At 40.2% G+C, this 21,943-nt stretch overlaps 1 protein-coding gene across 1 annotated transcript in view; it reads left to right on the top strand.

The window, feature by feature from the left end:
- Positions 1 to 21,076, top strand: part of LOC104508855 (teneurin-3-like) — a gene marked incomplete at its 5' end in the record, with an annotated part of 55,757 nt that extends 34,681 nt beyond the window's left edge. Inside the window, 7 exons of the mRNA XM_010150604.1 lie at positions 2,656 to 2,778; positions 8,342 to 8,556; positions 15,127 to 15,337; positions 15,843 to 15,944; positions 16,112 to 16,306; positions 17,634 to 17,834; positions 20,817 to 21,076. Of these exons, the coding sequence (XP_010148906.1) occupies positions 2,656 to 2,778; positions 8,342 to 8,556; positions 15,127 to 15,337; positions 15,843 to 15,944; positions 16,112 to 16,306; positions 17,634 to 17,834; positions 20,817 to 21,076 (1,307 nt within the window). The remainder of the gene's footprint in view (positions 1 to 2,655; positions 2,779 to 8,341; positions 8,557 to 15,126; positions 15,338 to 15,842; positions 15,945 to 16,111; positions 16,307 to 17,633; positions 17,835 to 20,816) is intronic.
- Between the last annotated feature and the right edge of the window lie 867 nt (positions 21,077 to 21,943).

Below are 21,943 nucleotides of genomic sequence, written 5' to 3'. Positions count from 1 at the left end.
CTCCGACACCCTGCTGGGGTGTGCTCTCTGTGCAGTTACCAGTATCACGTGCTGCTTATCAGACTCGCGGGGGCATCGGGAATTTTTAACAGGTGCCTCGCTGTCCTTATAACACTGATAAGGGCTTGAAGTTTGCCATCATATAGATGGCTGGCTGAGAAGAGACCGGTCTTAATTGACACAATAGAGTCTGAATTTGTCTTAATGAGTCAATTTACCCATGTAATTAAAGTTCCTCATCTCCAAAGAAATTGTGCCTTGTATTTTGGTCCTGTATCAACAAGCCTGATTCTTTCATGTTGTTCTCATAGGTTTGTAGTGAAAAGAGAATTCTCTGAATTCCACAGTGCTGTCTCAAGAGAGATTACATAGTTGAAAAATTTGGTGCAGTAGTACACACTGTAAGTTTTGGGTTGTCACGCCACATTTTTGGTCTGCTTCAAGAATATTCCAATATTCACAATCTGTGAAACAGCTGCATGTATCCATCTGTTCATTTTTATTAAACATTGCTTATTTAACTTGGTGCTAGTTCATTGTCAAAGTTGAGAGAGCAGTAGTGTGCTTGAGGGATACCACTATTCACCATCTTTGACAGTGAACTGCAGTGGAACTCAAATCAGTACAAATACAAAGAAAAGGTAATTGTCTCTTACCTTGTAGTACCTATGGTTCTTTGAGATGTAATCAATATAGATCCCGCAGTCCTTGCCTTTGAAGACTTCAAATTCCAGCTGGTTTGTATTATGAGGGAATGGCTAGAAGGTCATGTTGGAGCTTCCCCTCCTGATCTCCCAGTGGAGCATGGAGAGGCTCAGGGCATGTACACAGCATCAGCAGCCAGAGCTGCTAGTGATGTTCTAAGCTCATATGATTGGAAAGGATGCACCTCTAGAGTTACAAAATGATTGTCACTTTTTTTTCTCCTGAAGAGTAGTAAGAGTGATAAGAAGCCAGCAAAGTTCGGTGATTTAGACCTCCAGACTGAAGACAAGAAATGGGTCTGAATCGTGAAATATTTAGCTATTTGCAGTCTTTTATTGCTGCCAGTGCAATGAACTAGTATGACAGATGATAGACTTTGACCTTAGAGATTTTGATTAAATATATTAAAACAGAAACAATCATCAAATGATTAATACATAAATAAGAATTTCAGCTGAGGTAGGGCCAAAATAATAATGGCTAATTCTAGTGATGAGCCAGAAATGGTGGTGGTTGCATTTATGGTTTAACAAGAGATGAGAGGGGAAAAAAGAAATAAGGTTTTAGGGTCAAGGAACATTCTACATTATCAGGTTTTGACAGGCAATTTAAGGTCTGAGAAAGAAGAGTAATAGTAGAGTCAGAGACTTGGAACAAAGAGAATATGTCATCTGTAGTGAGGATTTCAGTCTTTGAAGCATTCAGTAATAGGTCTTTGGTTGCATTATGGTTTTTTGTTTTGTTGGGGAGGAGGGGGAGGATTTAAGGCAGAGAGGATCTTAATTCTGCAGTGTTCACTGTCTCCCTGGCTAAACTCCCACTGATACCTGTTCATCTTAAGTAAGGGTTGCCGTGGTCAATACAGAGAGTTTGAAAGATCAGAGATCAAACCGAAAGGGATGAAGAATTGTTTGTCAGTACAGGAGAAGGCATCAATAAATTAATAACATGGACCATAGCAGTGATCTGTTTCAGAGCCAGAAGGAGGAGAAGCAACAGGATACAGTGAATTATCATCCTTGTATTTTGCACTAAAGGTTAAAATACATTATTGCAGAAATTTTTTCCAGTGTATTTTTATTTTATGAGAGACTGTTTCAGCTTTGGAGATAACTGTTGTCGTAGAATCATCAAACCCATGTTAGGCCAAATGCAAACTAGAGTAGTTACAATAAAATTAATTTTGGTGGTATCATAGAGTCATTGGAAGAGAAGGAAAGACACCACAGAGAGCAAGAAACTGCATAGGTTGTGTGTACCACGTTTTAACATGGCATCACCTTTCCGATAAATGTGGTTGTGGGGAGTTAAGTGGTTCAGGAACCTCCCTTACCATTACCAGAGCAAGGTGCCCCAGTGTCTCCAGCTAATGGTCTTGGCCTCGTCCTGCAGACCAGCGTGGGGAATGGGCATGTCGCGTGAGGTTGCTCGGGGGGTTGGTGACAGCATGAAAAGGAGCGTTAGTGTCTTGGGTCTGCCCTGCGGCACCCACAGCCCCCTCCTTCCTCTCCTTTTGCGTGGTTTCTGTTCCCTTTCTGGCTAACCAGAACGGATCCATCTGCTGGTGAAATCGTTTATTTTAGTAGGTCATTTATGAGCTCTCTTCAATGATTTGTCTCTTTAGAAGGATCAAAAATGAACAAAGAGAAACGGATGTAATTACTGCCTATCCTTTTGAACGTAGATTTGGGACCGGTAAAAGACTCAAAATGAGACTGGTGAGCTTTCTGTCAGCTGTGTTCACCGAAAGCACTGTATCATTAAAGGACAGTGGTAGTAATTGCTTAGTGCCATTGCTAAGTTGAACTATTAGTCTGTGAACGCTTGTTCCTGTAATTTAATTTCTTAATGTATGAGTTGCTATTCTGCTGCGAAGCGTGGAAAGCCATTATTTGTGCCATTTGTCATTGTGGTTAAGAGCATCAAATAACCTGTATCCTTTACCACCAGCAATGCATCTGTTTGGCCTCAACTGGCAGTTGCAGCAAACGGAAAATGATACATTTGAGAATGGAAAAGTGAATTCTGATACTGTGCCAACACATCCTGTAACAGTACCTGCTGGAGAAAATGGTAAGTGAAACAGGCACCTTTTTTTCGCCTTCTTTTGGAGCGTTTGCTTTCTTTGTGTCTGACTTACATCACCAGATTTTAACACTTTCCTTCCAAAACTCTGTGTATTTAATGGAGGTACAGAGCGTTTGTAAGCAATAGTCATTTTAAATAAGCATGTAGTTATTAAACAAGAGTTGTATTTTGATTGAAAAAAGCACAGTGTTCCTTCTGCCTAGAATGTGAAGGGACTGATGAATCCAGGGCAGTAATGTTGATTCTCTTAGAAAAGCTGGGTGAAATTCCTCATGGGAATTTACATTTGATGAGGATAGAGGAGATCTCATCTCATCCAGGAAAGCAGAACCTCCACTTACCCTAAAATCATTGATGACATAATGGTTGTCCTCAGAGGTATCGGGATGGTGCTGAGGCTGGCTCGGACCATCCTGCCTGAGGGGCTAGGGTGCCTGGGGTCTCGTGCTGCAGAAATGGCCACAACAAAGCCGGGGACCCCAAGGTGACATAGTTTGCGGACGAAAGCCTTGTCTGTGACAGGGGGACATAATCTCTTTTTCTGAAGCATTGACACCAGAAAAGGCACTGCAGAGAGTTTTTGCATGTTTTCGAAGCTTCTCTTTTAGCTGTGTGTAGAAGGCAACTCATCATCAGGGAGCTTCCTGTGGCATGATGACCTCCCTATGGAATGGTTTGTGGGCTTTTCTACAGATGATGATTTCATTTTTTTTTTTTTTTTAAGTTTCTCTCTGAAATTTAATAGGTCATGAATAATATGTTCATTTGTTTTCTCTAAGTGTCAAGCACATCATACTGAGTCTGAATCATCCAACCAATATATCGAGTTAAAAAAAACCTTCCAAAAAACTTTATTAATTTTGTTGTAGGAGCTTTTAAAATACAAACCACATAAAGGGATTATTTTTTATCAACCTTTTTCCACGTTGCCCTTTAAGATTCTCAAAACATTTAAGAGCCTGTGCACTTTTGGCTAACAGAGGCTTTAAAATCAATAGTTTTTGAATGGAAAACTTGATTTAAATGGTTGATGAATGCGGTGTTTGCTTCATTACACAAAAATCCATTTTCCCTTTCACAAGGTAGCGCTGACCTCCTTACCACTGAGGAGGAGGAAGCCTCTGCCAGCAGTTGACATCTTGAAGATTTTTCAAGTTATCACAGCTCCAAGTTACAGAAAAGAAACTCCTCAGTTCATTCTTTTTGACATCTTTGTAAAACTTCTTCAGTAGGACTTTTTCTTTTTTAATGTCCTTTACCCTACTGCCTTTTTCTTTCACTTAGATACTCATTATCTCCTTCTGTGTTCTTACTTGTTTTGAATGAATAGCAAAAAGCTACTGTGTGGTTAATGAATACTGATGCTGCTGTGACAGCTCATCATCCCGCTGTCTTCTGCCCTCAGTAGCCAGTATACTTTCTTGTACAAAATATGCGCGTTTTTGTAAATATGTTATAAATTCTTTTGTCCTTGATCATTGATTTTTTTTTTTTTTACAAATTCAAACCTCTTATAATTTGCCTCAAAAATAAAAGGGGGTAACAAGTATATCAAATGCCATTTTTGCTTCCTTATGTCCCTAAATACTGTACAAGAGAACAGGGTTAATTCCATCCACTTCTAAAATGCTGTCCTCTGCAGAATATGGTAAGTGGCCATTTATCAGCATACATCAATACTAAACAACAGGCAGACCAGAGAATACACATTTTAAACCACCAAAGGAAGGTTGAGCAGAAGATAAAGTGTGATGACTAGATGTCAAATTTGCAGGGGGCTCTGTGCTGTCATACTATTACGGAAAACTGGACGGAAGAATCAATAAACCTTGATTTGGGTATTTCGACAGCTGAACATCTTTTAGTACTGTGCCCCTCTTTAGGCCCCTGGTAATATCCTGATACTCTGGTTTAAGTGGGAGAAATTCCCTGGGTTGTATGCCATTTTCCTTGACTCTCTCTTCTGAAATTTGGATGATCCTGGGCCTGCTTTGGTCAGAAAATCATAGCCCACTGCGTCCTAGATCCCAGGTATTCATTTGCCATTCAGAAGTACTGATACTTTGTGTCATGAATTAGTAAAGCTGCACCTTGAATGTGGATCCTGATGACCTCTGAAGAGAATTCAGCTGTGGTTTACCTTGAAATAGCTAGTCATAAATTGACAGTAAAAGCATGTTAAATCATCCTTAAATGCAAATCATTTGTTTAATGAAGCTTGAATCTTTGAACAAGCTTTTTCCAAACGATTTTTTTGTTCGTTTCTCTTGTGAATGGGTTTTTTTTTCCTTTCCCAGTGCTTGTCTCTATGTGAGCAGTAAACTGCTGGCAGCATATCACCTCCTCATCTAGACAGGCCTAACTCAGGGCTGCGTACGGTGGCCTAAGAATGTGTGTTTTCTATGGATACGATGAATTTTGTAGGCCATTTAGGTCCTCCAAAGTAATTTGTGAGCCACGCTTAATCAAATACAAACATTTACTTGAGGTACATCTGTGCTTCATCCCTTTTCATAACTAGGTGATACAAAAGTTGAAAAACAAAACTTGTTTAGCCATTGTGTTCTAGGAGTTGGTCACATCTCACATGGTGCTGGCTTTATGTCATATACAATCAGTGCAGGTCAGAAATGCCTTATAATGATTTATGCTTAATTGCAGATTTTTCTAAATGCACAAGAAGAAAAAAGTCAATGTGAAAAGGGGCATGTCTTTTAGCTTATTTAAATGCACTCTTTGAGATTATAGCCATTAAAATACATTATACTTGATTTAACTGATACATGTTGAGCATTTTTGTTTTGTTTGCAGCATCTGATGTTGCACAGTAACTTCTTAATTAGATGTTATGCTGGCTATTTTTCTAATAAGGTGTATTTTTAAGGAGGATTTTGATTTCATTTCTGGAAATGGCTGTTGCAGAAGGTTGTACAGCAGATTTCTCACAGAAAAGGATCTGAATACAAGCTTGTTCAGTGGAATGGGAGAACATGCTGTTGACTGCAACCTAATATTCTAATTAGTTCTGCCTTTGAAGTAAGGAATGTGATATTTTGTGGCATTACACAGCTGTTATTGTTGAGTGTTTTTGTATTTTGGTTGTGCATTCATTTTTATTCTGTGTTACCGATACTCGGTTATTCACAGTGTATCTTGTCTTTTCATCTATAGAATGTTTACAAGGAGAGGGAGTTTGGGTTCATGTTACTCTAGGGATATTTGTGAATGATTTTTCTCATATAACAATTTTTTAAATATTTTAAAATACTGATTTATATTTTTATTATTTTAGTGATATTTGTGAGTTTGGGTTTTTTTTATATAATTAAGTTGGTTTACCCTGACCTCATATAGTCTAAACGCTATTTACAAATACTAAATATAACAAATATTTTACGGATTAATTAGCCATAATACATTGGATTATCTGTATCATAAATGCATCATATGATGATTGTATATATTAGGCAATATGTGGTACAGCAAATGAATGTATTTTGGAAATAAGTAATAGTATATCTATCAATATAAGTACAAATGTTGATATCAATATTATTTTCCTATAATGTTGTATGTGTATTTGTATTACTGTCTTTTGGGGATGGTCTGTGAAAGAAGAAATTCTGAGGGTAGAGAAGCATAGTGAAAGAGAACAGATTCAGGAGGCTAGGTATTGTACCATTTGGTTTCTTATTTGGACTGTTATTACAGAATTGTGTGAATGAATGCGACATTTCATATTTTGATTTAAAGCTCTGGGTAAGAACTGTTACTGTTTAGAATGTGAGATGGAAATGACACTACCGAGACTTTTCTTATGCCTATTGAGATACAACAGGGAACAAACAGTAATTAACACCCAATTCTTAGGAAGACAAGCAACCAGTGACAGTTTTGAGAGCGGTGGCATGGCATTAAAGAGACACGGCTACATGTCGCAGGGCTACAGGGTAAAACTGCCTCTATTTCGGTGAAGAAATGGGAGTCCGTAGGATCGTTGTCTGCTAAGGATAAGTGTTGAAGCGCAGTTACAGGCTTTCCTTGCAAGCTGGTCAAAATGCTTGATCAAGTGCACCTGCCCAAGCTATCGGGTTCATCTTTTCCCAAGGAAGAGGTAGTTGTTTCTCATTTCAGATGTAGAGAAGAGGGGAAGCTGCAGATCAATACTGCAAGCAAGTGTTTATTGTTTAGTGATTACTAGTCATCAGTGTGTGAATTTATATGACACAACATGCTTACCTTTGAAAGAAGTGGTAAGAAACAAATGCTTAAGTGAACCACAATAGTGCATACAGATCCATCCTCTTGGATAACGTATGCATGTTGTGAAAGGTTAAGTCCAAAACTAGGAAAGTATCACTCGTTTTCAGGGACTGCAACACCGTTGTGGCACAGCTCTGCTGATGATGCCGGTCCCCACTCAACGCCTCTCAGTGCTTCTGTACCTGTTTAATTCAGCAGCAGTCTCTGTTCATCTTGGATGCACAAAAAATGGCAAGGATCAATCTGTGACCTCACCTGGCATTTCAGATTTTAATCTAGTTTTTTAAAGTCTAAATGTTTGCAAAAAGGTTGTGTCAGTTTGTTCCATCAAATGATGAATAATGCAGAATCTGAACGTAAAAGACAGGGCAGCCACGAAGCGTTGTCAGTTCTTCAGAACACTTGTAGGCAAACAAGCCAGCATCACTTGAACATGCTTATCACATTCAGATGGGTTTCGTTCAATCTTTATAATAGACTAGCTGCTGAAAAAAAGAGTATAAATTGGTAAAGACACAATGGTCTGTAAGATTGTAACGACAGTTCCATTTTAATTTATACTGCTTCACTCAAGGCTCACTTTGATGTACCAGCTGCTTACATGTGGCATTACTTGCTTACTCCAGAGCTGACACGTGTTGGTAGGCAAGTTCTTAGACACACCTTTGCATCTTAGTCCAGATTTGACAGCGCTGGTTCCACTGGATCGAAGTGGGCTTTGACCCTGGCACCAGCTTCCAAGACTCCCTGTGCCCAGCCGCGTGGCGTGGAGTTAGTGCCTGAACGTCAGACCTGAGCCTTTGGCCTCAAACAGACTTGATGCAAATCCATCTGTAGGTGTTGTTAGTATTGTATAAATGCTCTGATTTTTAATGTAGAAAAGACTGTGTATTACTTCTCTTGACTGCTTATATTTATGTATCTATCATTCTTGAAATCTGTATGCTGCATTTCCCTTTACCTTAATTTTTTTTTAGTGTGAGACTTTATGCTGGAAAACCCTGTTAAAATACTTGGGGAAAAAAAAAATGAATGGTTTAATGTAGATCCTAAACCAGTTTCTGTAATGCTAGCGCTTAGGGAAGTCACAGGATTTAACTTGGTAAGTATTGGTGGTATCTTGGCCTTTTTATTTCCAAATCGGTGAATTCCCTGGAATCTTACATTCAGAAAGATTGTCAGATAACATTTTATCTGCGGTGATTCTAAATACACCATGGTTAATGTGAAGGATGATGGAAAGCAAGAAAGTAACTTTTGATCCCTTCTTCTTCTAACCTGTCAGGAAAGTCAGGCGGATTTGCACAAGAAAACAATACTATAGATTCTGGAGAACTTGATATAGGCCGAAGAGCGATACAAGAAGTTCCCCCTGGGATTTTTTGGAGGTCGCAACTCTTCATTGATCAGCCACAATTTCTAAAATTCAATATATCCCTTCAGAAAGATGCATTGATTGGAGTTTATGGCCGAAAAGGCTTACCGCCTTCACACACTCAGGTGAGAACTGCTTGCATTAAAAGTAGGGCACATTATTGAAAACTGTAAGTTTGTATCTTTTGTATCTTTTTTTCTGTCTCAGGATGACATCCTTTTCCATTTTGCTGATTTTTATTTTTACTTTTTATGCTTTATCGATCTCATGTGATGTCCAAAACATTTATAATACTGTAAGTGATCAAGTTGAAAAGCATTCTTATTTATGAGCTGTTCTGAACGCCATGAGCAATGATGGTGCTTTAGGTAGGGAGTCGTTTCCTGCAGGATTTATAGGTACTTTTTTCCTTCTGTGCTATATGGACAGATCTTTAAAAACCTACGCAAACTAATACAGCGTCTTAAGGCCACACATGCGGTCAAGAGTGCCTGGCAGAGATCACATCAGCCAAATTTCCAAGCAAGACAGCAGTTGTTTGAGGAAGTTTCAGTTTGTTCTACTAGCAAACACTATGGTGTTTCAGCTTGGCATCTCACTGAACAAATACATAAAAGAAAAAATAGGTAATAGGTGTCTGCAGACATTCAGTGAACTGGGCTTGTAGAAGTGTCAGTCTTCACTAGACACCTCGTGTCTTGAAACTTTCTTCTTCAATGTCCTGGAGGGTTTCTTCTCCTCCATCCCTCAGGTTTGCAATGGCACCTTCTATTGCATATGGTCATCGCCTAGTGCCAAAGAAACACTTTTCATCCACACTTAGAGCACAATTAAAGTATAAAAGAATAAGTAGTCTTCTAGGTTGACAGGAGAAAGGGAGAATCATTGTTTGAGACAGTATCTATGAATCAATTGTATTCTGATTTTATTATTAAGATTTAAGACCCTCCAAGTTTAGACTTCTTTTATCTTGGTATTTGTCCAGCTACTGGCTCTGAACCATTGTTCCACCTGAAAAGGGAGTTAAGCTCATGCTTTTCTACCCCATTTAGAGAATTATTCAATGTCTTACTGATTTTTTTTTTTAAGTTTATAAATTTGCCCTGGGCACGTAAGTATAGCAATCTAATGGTGTAATTGGAATAAAGCTTGACTGATTATGCCTGATAGGCAGTTGCAATAGCAAATTTATAACTCCAAAATTCAAATATTTTATTTTAATCCCACTTTTTAAAAAAATTTTATTTGCATGCTACTGCACTATTTAAATTTATTTTGTTTCTTCTTCAGGCATAACTTTTTAGAAATATTGCTAATTATAGCACTTACTTAGCAGTCACAAACCACAGAGGAAGAATTAGGGCCAGCAAAGGAGTTTCATGCAGCTAAAATCACAGAAAGTTACATTAGCTTTGGTTTTTAGTTTAGTTTCCATTAAACTACAAACAATTTACTAACGCAGAAAATGTAATTATGTTTATTTAAAGATCTGATCGTCATAAAAATGATTAAATGGATTTTCTTCAGATCTTCACATATGAACACCCACCCTCAGGCTGACAACAAGCATGAGAAATTCTAGCTCAAAGAAAATTGATTCAGAAAGTTATCAGCCATTGGAAATAGGGGTTTGGAATACAAATGGCATCTCAATGATAACAATAATAACAGGAGCTAGGGGAAAACGTGTGGCAAGAATGAATAAAACTGAAGAAGCTGATCTGGACTCTGCATTTATATGAGAAGATATGCAAGTAGATAAGTCTATGAAAAATGATCCTTTCTTGATTCCTTATCCTGGCAAAAGATTGAAATAGAGGTGCCCTTTATCCAAAATCTTAGGAAAAGGAGATAACCAAATCTGTTCCCCATGATCTGCATTACAGAGTCCTTTCCCTTTGGATTCCTACTGCCCAAGTGCTTATTCTGTTTAAGTATGATACAACAGAAGGAATCACATACAAATCCTGCTACTCTGTCTTCTGTAGTTGCTGTGACATTTCAGATATATTGTTCCCAGGATATAGGTCAAGCTCCCTTGTCCTATTTTTGCTTGGCATATAATTACAGTTTTTTTTACAAACCATTTGACTGACACTTGATACCTAGAAAAATTAGGCATGCTTACTTATCAGTGCCCTAGTGAACTCCTAGGGCTGCTGAGGATTCCCAAGGGTGCAGGGTTATCAGCCTGTTTATATGGCCTTGAACCCAATGGTGTCTGCTTTAGGTGCCTGAGATAAAGCGTCTATGTAATCTCCTACAAATGCAGTTCCAGCGAGCCGTTGGGGTTTTTTTTGTGTGTGACTGCGTTCCTTCACATGGAGGAGGAAATGGAGTAAAATACTTCTCAACAGGTTAGGCCTTTCTTCAACGAAGTCCTAATCAGAGGACTTTGATAAGACACAGCTCGTACTGATAAAAGATGTATTTTACCCAAGTAGCTTATATAAACAGTATAAGGTATTTAGGCAAAACAACCTCTAACCGTTGTGCCTTGTACTGACAAAGTTCTTAACCGCAGGCCCGGCATAGCTGGCAGGGCCAGACTAACAGCTAGTTCTGGGCATCCTTCCCTTGGACAAGGCGGCCTACTCGGGTAGCTCCAAGTGTCACAGGACTGTACTGGAAAAACACGTGGATGTCCATGCTGGGTCTGATCAAAGGCCCATCTAGCCCGGCACTGTGTCTGTGGTGGTGGCCATCAGCAGACGCCCAGACTTTAACTTAGCAGCGTTACAGATCTGTAGTTGTTCTTCCTACAGTACACTCTTGGCCTCCGGCGGTTTAAGGCTGAAGGACTTCCAGAGTCAAAGGTGCTGTCTTAGCATTTTACAACCTTTGATGGATTCTTTATTCCTGTAAATTTGCGTTGTCACCTTTTGAACCTCTGGAAGCTTTTAGCATCCATGACATTTGCAGCAAGGAGTTTCACGGCTTAACTACACATCTCACACTGTACTCCTTAGTGTGTTTTGAGGCAGCCTCCTGGTAGTTTTAGTTTGACACCCTTTTAATAGTGTTTTTGAAGAGGCAGTGGAGAGTTTCTCACCAATTTCTTCTCCGTGCCACCCTTGATTTATAGATTGCTGGTTTCCTCAATGGGTTGTATTTTTTCCAGTCTCATTAATCTTTGCATGAAAGCTGCTTCAATCCTTTGGTCATCCTTGTCCTTTGCTGAATGTTCTCGAGTTCACCCGCAGCCTTTTTGAGATCAGGAGACCAGAACAGCACAGAACATAGCAGATGTTTAACTACGATGGTTTCATCCAGTGCCTCATCGATGTCTGCTTCGGGTTTTTTTAATCGTAGAACTGATACTTCCGTAGATCTGTCTACCATAGCTCCAAGATCTCATCCCAGAGTGATAAAAGTTGGCTCAGAGCCCATCTCTGGATGTGTAAAGCTAGGGTTGTTTCATGAGGACTTTGAAAAGCAGGATCTCACCCATATATATCACTTCATGTCTGCGTCTCTTGAATGCTATCTGCCCTTATCTCCTAGTCACAGAGTGACAAGTGCTAATAACAAAATTTATGCAAATGAGCAACTGCTGCCTGTTCCTCAAACGTCAGTATTTGAATTTTCAGATCTTATGTTAAATAATAGAGAACTGATTACTACCTGCACTCTGCCAGCATTCATAAAGTTTCCTTACCAGCTGTCCCTTTCCACTATCTTTTCTCATATGCCGATGATGCCCTTTTCTCATACGCCCGTACCCTAAGTGTGTAACCACACACCACCATCTTCTTCAGCTCCCCCCTTACAGCTTCCGTGTTTCTAAGAATGTCTGCCGTTTCTCCGTGTCATCTTTGGCTAGAGTGCAAAACTTGCATGTTGCGTTTGCCACCTTGTTCTCCGCTTCTCCCCTGGACTCTTTGCCTCGTTACCCACCTCTTTTTTTGTATCTGGCTAAAATCAGACAGTGAGTAAGAAGAAACGGGGGTCTTTCTTTCCACAGCTGTACAACCTCTCATGCTAATTATCCTGCCACTGCAGCGGACGTAATGAATGTATGGCAGAGATGAGCAGAGGAGAGATCTCAAGAAGTTTTTTAGTTTACATTCTCATCTTGGAATAAGATTGACTGTATCTAAACCATTCCTATCAGTTGCTTAGCATTTCGTCATAAAATAATAACAGAATGCAGCAAATCTAACTCTCCTTCTGTCCCATAATCCAAAATAATAGGGTTGCAGCCTGCAGGAAATGGTTCGATACATTGTAATCAGGACGGAATTTCTGGTTGTGTTTCTGTATTCTCTTTAGGTGCCGAAATCGGTCTCAAGCACAGCCACAATGTGTGTGTCACAGACTGATCTGAGATGCATAGTTCTCTCTTTCTGGGGAATCATAAATAAATCAACCAGAAATAATTGACGGTGGCTGTCCATTCAAAACCCAATCAATGAGAGCCTGAAAGTCTTTGTGACACTTTCTAAAAATGTCAGTTCCATTGCAGCCAGAGAATCAATATGTTTATTTAAAGAGACTTTAAGAAAAGGACTTTGGTTTAAAGCAAAACTGAATGGAGTGGTAGGGCAAATCAGTGCGTTTAGACCCAAAATAAAGGTAATTAATTTGTCCTCAGAGGAGAAAATTAAGACTGGTATGTTTTTTTGCTTATAAAGATAATTGTTCTTCCAGTCTGTTTCTGTTTTCATGTCCTAAATAGAAAACCCCACCCTTTAAAAGGGTTAAGATCAATTGTTGTTTTTTTGCCGGAGAAGAGACTGCACAGTAAGTTCCCTTCTGTATGGCTTTTAAAATGTAGTCCAAAATGCGTGTTCTGATAACTGCATACATCCTTATTACATTACAAATGCAAAATCATTTATTGTACCGTGCTTGTCTGCCATTAGAATACGCTGAGTGGTCAGCCAAGTAGTGTGTTCACTTGCTCCTGTGTCAAAAATACGGGTTTCGTCTGAAATTGTCCTCCTACAAAAAAGGATCCTCTGCAGTATACGAATTCGAAGGTCGCTGCTAATGTCCATAAATGACTCATTAAAACTCAGAACACCACAGTCTTTCTTTTTCAAAATATTAGTGAGAAACAAGACCAGGAAGAAGACTTCTTGAGTCAGACAGGAGGAAAACAAAAAAATCCACACACAACCTAAAATTGTTTTTCTCTCTCTCAGAAAATAAGATAAATATTTAATTCTCTGACAAATGAGAATGTGGAATGGGTTTGAATAATTGGTGCTCTCCCAAAACAGTTGCATTGGTTTTCATGTGGTGCAGCCCATACATTCAGAGTGACAGCGTACCGAGGTACCAGCTTCTGCACATCCTAATCACGTTATCTTCTATTCTGCTGGTTCAGACATAGCTGGAAAAGGGTCTCAGGTGTTGATAGAGGCATATTAACTGTACCTTGCCCTCACATCCTAACTGCTAAGGAGATGGTTCTGATTACTGGGGAGGAACGCTCTTACAATAGCAGTGAATTTTAGCCCGCAATTTCAAGAAGAGAGCATAAGTACTTAAACCCTTGGTCTGGGACAAAGGCTATCGTGTTTTCTTTTGTCTCGGGAGCAGTTTCTGAAGGTCACAAGTCAAGGTGTAAAACCACTGATTCTCTCGTCCTGGCAATCGATGTTATCCTAGCTCAGGTGAATCAGCAGTTTCACATGCTGCCCTTTACTTTAATAGGCCCTGAATGTAATTCCATTTGAGAGAGATCTCAAACGTGTGGAAAGATTGAAGGTTTCCATGTTACAGTTCACTTCATACAATAAACGTGTGTCAGAGTAAAAGTGCAGCCGTGAACAGACTCGGCAGGAAAAGCAGACACTCGCCACCACAAGCAAGAACGCTCTTTAATTTTCCCACCCGTTTAATTTTGCTATATGCACATTGATTTCTACGTGATGCATGTGCAGGAGACATCCTTCAAGCCATGAGAGCAGACTCCCAGACGGTGTGAATCAGCTCAGGGCCCGGAGCGGGTTTAGCCCTCTGGGTGTTAGCAGTGCTAGTTGAGATTAAGATGCATTAAACCTTGTGCTGTGGGTTTGTGTATCAGCTGAGATGATGCTACATTTTTCCAAGCACTGATCACAGAATCATTTATGATTGTTAGTGTTCCGATGGTTGTAAACAAAACAGTATGTGCTCCCCGTTGACCTGAGGTACCGTGTTTTTCTACAGTTGCGATGTTGTATGCTTTCCATCTCCGCTTTTGGGCTTCTGTGATAGGAAGTAAAGCTCTTGCTCTCCTTCCTCCAGAATTCCAGAATGTCTGAAAGGGGGATTGAACACTTTAATCCTCCCTCTGAAAGTAAATGGAAAGCAAAGTGCACCATTGGTGTTGGATATTATTATTAACCGATATGCGTATAACACTTTGAACATGAGCTCTCACCTGTAAGTCAAAGGTGGCAGTTGTGACTGCAGATTCATCTCAACTGATGTCTTCTTCCCTCAGTGTATGTGATAGGTTCATTGGCCACTTGTCACTGAAAAAGCCACTGCAGTAAGATGAGGGCTAGTTGGCATTTTTGTTTGAAGTCTTAGCAAGGGGCAAAGAAGTAGGCAAGGGTGGGTGGGTTTCAGCACCTGCTTCCCTGCTGCAAAGGGAAGCTCTTGGTCAAAATACAGGCATATTGTCAGGATGCTGTGGGGAAGCTGGCGGTGCCGTGGGTCATCCCGTGACTTGTCAAGCTCCTGTCTGTTCCTCCCCGCAGTATGACTTTGTGGAGCTCCTGGATGGCAGCCGGCTGATTGCGAGGGAGCAACGCAACCTGCTGGAATCGGAGCGAGCGGGGCGGCAGGCAAGGTCTGTTAGTCTCCACGAGGCAGGGTTTATCCAGTATTTGGATTCCGGCATCTGGCACCTCGCCTTTTATAACGATGGGAAAAATGCGGAGCAGGTGTCTTTTAATACCATAATAATAGGTAAGCATAATCTTCAAAGCTCTTACCAAACGCTAGTCCTCAGTCAGGTTTTTTAGGAATACAGAGATGCGTCTTTGTAGTTAAATGATCTGACTGTTTTTTCACAGGTTTTCCATTCATAGTGTTTCTTTTGCTGCTCAGAACAAAATGCAGAATATCCATGTTAATTACTTGGTCTAAGGCATAAGGGGCATCCCTTCTTGTAAAACAGCGCTTGGAAGGGGGACGCTGTTTGGGAGTATTTGTTAAATGGCACAGGTCTGGACTTCCAGTATGGAGCTCATATGGTTTTACCATTATAATCTGAGCCTTTTTGTTGGAATGTGGTGTCCTAAGATACTAGAGGCATGGGCAATAGAAAATCACAGCTATTTGTGCTCTTCAAACAAGCCAAATGTAAACACTCCTCTCGGAGCGAGAGCGCGCTGTCAGTTAGTAGTGGTTGGAATGATAGGTACTTCATGTGGTGGGCGTCTGTGAATTATCCTCCTTTCTTTCCCTTTAGAGTCTGTGGTGGAATGCCCCCGAAATTGCCATGGTAACGGCGAATGTGTTTCTGGATCCTGCCATTGTTTTCCTGGGTTTCTGGGCCCCGATTGTTCGAGAGGTAAATCAACCCTGTGCTTTTCTCAAGTCGGTTTAACACAACTTAAGTCACTTGAGAAGACAAATGCATCGGGAAAGCAACTGGCACGGGATTGCTTCTGAGATGTTCTTCTCTCTACAGCTGTGGTGAAGACCTTGGGTTTAATTTTTTAATGTTTCGTTTGACAGCAGCCTGCCCGGTGCTGTGCAGCGGCAACGGGCAGTACTCCAAAGGACGCTGCCTGTGTTACAGCGGCTGGAAGGGCACCGAGTGCGACGTGCCGACCACCCAGTGCATCGACCCCCAGTGCGGGAGCCGGGGCATCTGCATCATGGGCTCTTGTGCCTGCAACGCCGGGTACAAAGGAGAAAACTGTGAAGAAGGTAAATGAGTATATATTTACCCCAGCACCTGCTGCCGTTGGTCAGGTTGCCAGGTGGCACATCCAGCTCTATCGATGCTGCTAGGTCTAGATCATACACACTAATGGTGTTTCTTCAAAAATCATTTTAGAACACTAAAAATCCAGTTTGGTAATCACCAACCTCACTGAATTCTACAGAATTATTCTACTTTGCTTATTCCCAAGCAATCAGTGGAAAAATTCCTCATAATGTGTGATATCTTTTTTCTTGCCAGTAGATTTTTATTTATTTTTTCTGGCTGAGTTCAGCTGAGGGGAAAGCACACAAAAAAAAGATGTTGGAATGCTGGAAGACTTACTGAATTTTCACAGTCCAGAATAAACCATTAATGTATTACATTTGTTAGTAATCGTTTCCACCAACCACATTGTGGAAAGAGCTGATTCAAATGCAACAGAGTGAAAAATGATGCATCATTTTTGTATTCCAGAGATGTGCATAATAATATTCGTTCTGGTATGCTGCAAAATGTAGTTCATTTTCCATTCTATTTTTTTAGGGAGTAAAAAGCGCCATTTTCTTCTTCAATCAAATTGATTTTATTGATCTCCACGTACAAAGTAATGCAATTAAGTGCCTGGAATTAAATTTTCACACCATTGACCCTACAAGTGTAACATTTTATTGAGTCAAATTGCTAAATTAAATCTCGTCATCTAAAGCACATTAAAGTGAATTAAGACAGATAGACGGTATGCAACTCATTTATTTCTGAAGCAAGCTGAGGGTCCTGTACAGCTGTCGGAACTCTGGATCGGGTCAGTTGATACTGAGTGCTGCAGGGAATCCAACTCTTGTTACACTGTGATTAGGCAGAACAGAGATCAGTTGCCCCGGACCCAAAGCCAATCTTATTGTAATTCAGAAAAATTAGCAAACCTTGAAAGGTTCTCCATTAACTCAGTGACAACCTGTCTTGATGTCAGCTGTGTGCGCACACAGATTTTACGGTACCAGAAAGTGATATGGAAGCGAGGTGTTTTTACAGAGAGAATTGCTGCTGTGCGATTAGTGATGATAGAGTGATTTATCTTGTAGCTGGAGGAGGGTGCCTGGCACCAAGATACCTTGGTCTGTTCTGTCTTTTCCTCACTCGTTGCAGTGAAACAAAGGTGAACTTCTCAGCCTCAACCTACTCACATTTACCTTTGAGATCAGTGCAATGCTGCCTATTTCACAAGGGCTTAAAATGTGGATTAAGCCCCAAAATGCTGTGAGCATCTAGGGGTTGTTAACTATGGTTAGGGATGACGGCTCTAAGCTGACCTGTCTCATCTTCCTGCAGCGGATTGCTTGGACCCAGCCTGCTCCAGCCACGGCGTGTGCATCCACGGCGAGTGCCACTGCAACCCAGGCTGGGGTGGCAGCAACTGTGAAATCCTGAAGACGATGTGCCCTGACCAGTGCTCTGGCCATGGCACCTACCTCCAGGAGAGTGGTACCTGCACCTGTGACCCCAACTGGACAGGTCCAGATTGCTCCAATGGTAAGGGCTAAAAGCACTCATATTCTGTAAAATGATGTCGCCTTGAATAGCAGCATCTTAATGGCCTTATTGTGTTCTGACCTGACCTGCTGAGCTGATGGAAGTCTTTGAGTTGACTTCAGCATGAACTGTGAATTGATTCAAAGGTTCAAAATTATTGATGAATTTGAAGTGTTTGAAAATCAGTGTATTTGTTGGTATCTTTTAGCTGCCTTCACCTGGTAACTTCAGGTATTTCACATGCAAATACAGAATGCTTTTTGTACAATATATAGACCTAAGTATCATTTTACCCAATACATCTATTTAGAAACTTCAAACTGCACTAGTGAAACTAGACACAGTCACATTTTTAAAATCTCTCCAGCTAATTGGAGGTATTTTTCTTGAAAAACAGACAGCATTCCACTTCGAAGGCAAAGGGAATGCAAGAATGAATCCTAAACAGCTTTTGAGGAAGTGCACAGGCTGCCAAGGTGGAAGGAGTTTGTAGAAGTGAAGGAGCAAAGGGATTTCTTGAAGTCTGAAACTGAGCTTATTAAAACCATAGTCTGAGTTTAGAAAAAAAAGGAGAAAATGGCTAGAGGAACTATCACAGAGAGCAAAATCTAAATATTTATAAAGTATGACAACAGCCTTTTGAGAAATACGGGTTTTTAGAATACTGTTTGGTAGCCACATACCAAAAGAGAAATCTTGTCTAACTGTGAGACATACATTTGTCTAAAACAGTTCATCTAACAACTCAGATGATTTTGTTAATGAAAACTGAACACATGGACTGGCTGGGTTTATGCCAGCTTATGAATAAATATAACTTTTTCATGAGGAACCATCTTTTTAAAACAAATGTACTTCCTGACCGGGATCTGTGATACTCCATAATGGTTTATGCATACAAGAGCGATAGGACAGGGTTCCAAACATTCATGAAAAAGTGAGAGAGAGAAGAAAATGTTGTCTTCTGTTGAATTTGTTTAGAAGAAAAAAAGTTCTTCTCTGATCATGTCAAGCACTAAAAATGGCCATTTGTGAGAGACCCTTTCTAGCTCTCAGGCAAAACATGGATCCTCTATTTCATGACACAGTGTCCTCTATGCTGTTCCGGCTACATTCCGTCTTGTACGTTTCAAGGAATGATTGGTCATTAAAATAACATAAAATATTTCTGATCTCAGATATTTCAAAAGCATCAAACTCACAAAAGACCTTTGTAAAAATAAGCACAGTTTGCTGAAGTCGTGCAAAATGACCTTCAGAGTGGTAGATGAAAAAAGTAAATCTTACCTATAAACATTTTGTTAAGCTGCTAGAAGAAGAAAAGAATGAGTTATTTCCATCAGAGGGGTTTATAGGTTTGAAATCAGCAGAGCTTTCCTCTATCTTCATCAGCAGTTTGTCCATTAATTAGCCCTTCAATTCCACTTCAATTAAATTAACTCTAATTAATAAGTTCATTACAAAGATTGACGCACCTTGCTCAAAGCTAGTGTGCTAAAAGCTGATAAACACCTTCACCCTAATGAAAAATTGATTAGATTGAAGAGAAATAAACCTTTCTTTTCTTGGAGCTGCGTTGATGTTTTGTGACTCTAAAGTTAATCAAACCATCTTGCATCTCTTAATCAAAAATTTAATTCAAAGTAGATATAAAATGCTGTATAGGGAAAAAAAACGGGGCGGGGGGGAGGGAAGGAGGGGTTTGGGGCTGTTTCTTATGAGAAATGTCACAGCTCCTTGATGCTGTGTTTAATGTCCCACCGCACTTTGAGACAGAGGGTTAGACTCTGGGGGGGGAAGAAACACACTGTTGAGTGGGAAACTGGGAACCTTTCTTGCATTGAATGCTTCTTTCTTCTGCTGTGAACATAATTTCAGTCTTTATTACTGAACTGTTTGTTGTCTTTCACAAGAAAACAAACTAAATCTGTTGTCTTTCACGAGAAAACAGAAACTAAATGCAGTACTCTGAACCAGTATGTGGTTACAGCCCAGCTGTATGCCAAGGAACTGAAGTCCCTCAGGCTGTATTGCATCTCCTCTTGTTTTTCTGTTGTCTGCTTTAGCAGAAGTGAAGTTTGCTGGAGTCTGACTAAATGAATCAAAACTGTAAATGCAAAACCTGGCAGCCTAAATTATCATCTTGTATTAGCTGAGACTTAACACGTGTTGTTTGGCCTCTGAGTACCTTTGGCTGTTAACGTATATATCAATTATTCTATCAGTTACAAGATCCTGTTACTATACGTAAAAGACAAGTTAAATTGCTGTATGTTGATTTATTTTTTTTAACAATCTATTATTTAAACCAGACTCTTCATAGCTGTCACTGATACAAATTTACTGAAAGTAAAAGGGAATCATCTTTTATATTTAACAGATGTGTCAGTGTGTCAGCATAGTACTAATTTGTCTCACTAAGGCTGATTCTTTATAATGAAAAAATGTGTCAGAAATGGCACATTTTTGCTGTGAAAGAAAACAGGGAGCAGCGTAGGGAGGGGGTGCCTTGGTAAAATGAACTTTCATTAGGACTAGATTTTCACTCACAGCCCACAATGACCGAGGCAGATTTAGTCCCTAGGAGCTCACTGTAAGTTCTGGTATGTCTAAGTGCCATACAATCTAAGTTGCAAAAGGCTGCTCTTAAGACACGTGATCACAAGAAATGTGACTGAAAATTACTCCAAGCTAACAGATCAGCTGTGGACACTTAAGCGCCTGTAAATCTGCTGGACTTAGTTAAGTGAGCATCGGTGAAGAGATAGAACTCTGTGCTGTGTATCCTGGTGCGTCCTACCTGAAAACGCCTTTCACAGTAAATTTCTTTGACTTTATCTAAATAAATAAAGAAATAGATTTCCATTTATTTTTTTCTTACTCTTCACAAGTTGGATTAAAATGTAGCGCTGCTAATTAATGTATACCCTCTCTCTCCTGTGTGCACTCTCTTTCTCCCTTCCTCCCCCCTCTCGCACACAGAAATCTGTTCGGTGGACTGTGGCACGCACGGTGTGTGCATGGGTGGCACGTGTCGCTGCGAGGAAGGCTGGACGGGCGCCGCCTGCAACCAGAGGGCCTGCCATCCCCGCTGCGCGGAGCACGGCACCTGCAAAGACGGGAAGTGCGAATGTAGCCAGGGATGGAACGGAGAGCACTGTACCATTGGTAGGCTGGCTATGCTTTACCCTGTCTTCGCTGCAAAATTCAAACCGCCGGCGCTGCTGGCCTCGTCTGAATAAGAAGTGTATTACTTTGAAGCTTGTTTCTTCAAACAGAATATTTGCACCTGTCAGTCTGTGTAAAGGAGTTGATATTTTAGGAGAGGAAATGGTTATATAATGGCTCATCAGTTCTTCATACCTAGTTTGCCATGAAAAGGAGGTGGAAGAATTTCCTTTTCAATCTTTTCCTTTTAACTGCCTTTTGCTGAGGGGGAGGTTACTTTTATTTTACACTGTAAATATGTTATTTGAGTTGTGCTTTTCTATTTTTATGTGATAGCCTTACGTCTTTCAGAAATGAGGCTTCCTATTGTTTTTCTTTCTTTTTTTTTTTTATGGAGAAAAAGCTCTGAAAAGTGACTTGCCTACACAAAAATGTCACTTCCACTTTGTAGTAAATGTGATCTAGCTTCCCAAAATTATCTTCTTGTTAACATACCACTCGATTTTAGAATTACATCAAATTTCTTACATGTAAATAACAGCAGTTTAATACAGCTGATTGAGAAGAAGCTGTCCTTATTACAGCTTCTATGTTTCTGTAATCAAGTTAGTTCTAGCGCCTGGAAACCTTTGCAAATTATTGTGCCTTTATCAACGGAGCTTTTCTTACTCAGTTATTTACAGTCCGTATGTCCCATGTACAGCGGGACATCCTGCTCCACTGCACAGGTGTGCTAGTATGAGAAATTATGCACGTATGTAAGGGGACTAAGAAAAAGTGGAGGAGGAGTTGCCAAAAGTCTTATCATTTCCGTACTGGATTTGTATAGTTGTCATGCTAAGGAATTCCCTCCCACACCGGTCCCTCTTTGTGCAAGGCACTGCAGGTCTGTGACAGAGGGGGGGTTCTACCCAAACAATTTCTGTCTCAGCATAACCGCA

The sequence above is a fragment of the Eurypyga helias genome, unplaced genomic scaffold, assembly GCF_000690775.1.
Source record: "Eurypyga helias isolate BGI_N326 unplaced genomic scaffold, ASM69077v1 scaffold16914, whole genome shotgun sequence".
Classification (NCBI taxonomy): Eukaryota; Metazoa; Chordata; class Aves; order Eurypygiformes; family Eurypygidae; genus Eurypyga; species Eurypyga helias.
The sequence above is the reverse complement of the archived record's forward strand: the minus strand, read 5'-3'. Positions and strand labels throughout refer to the sequence as shown.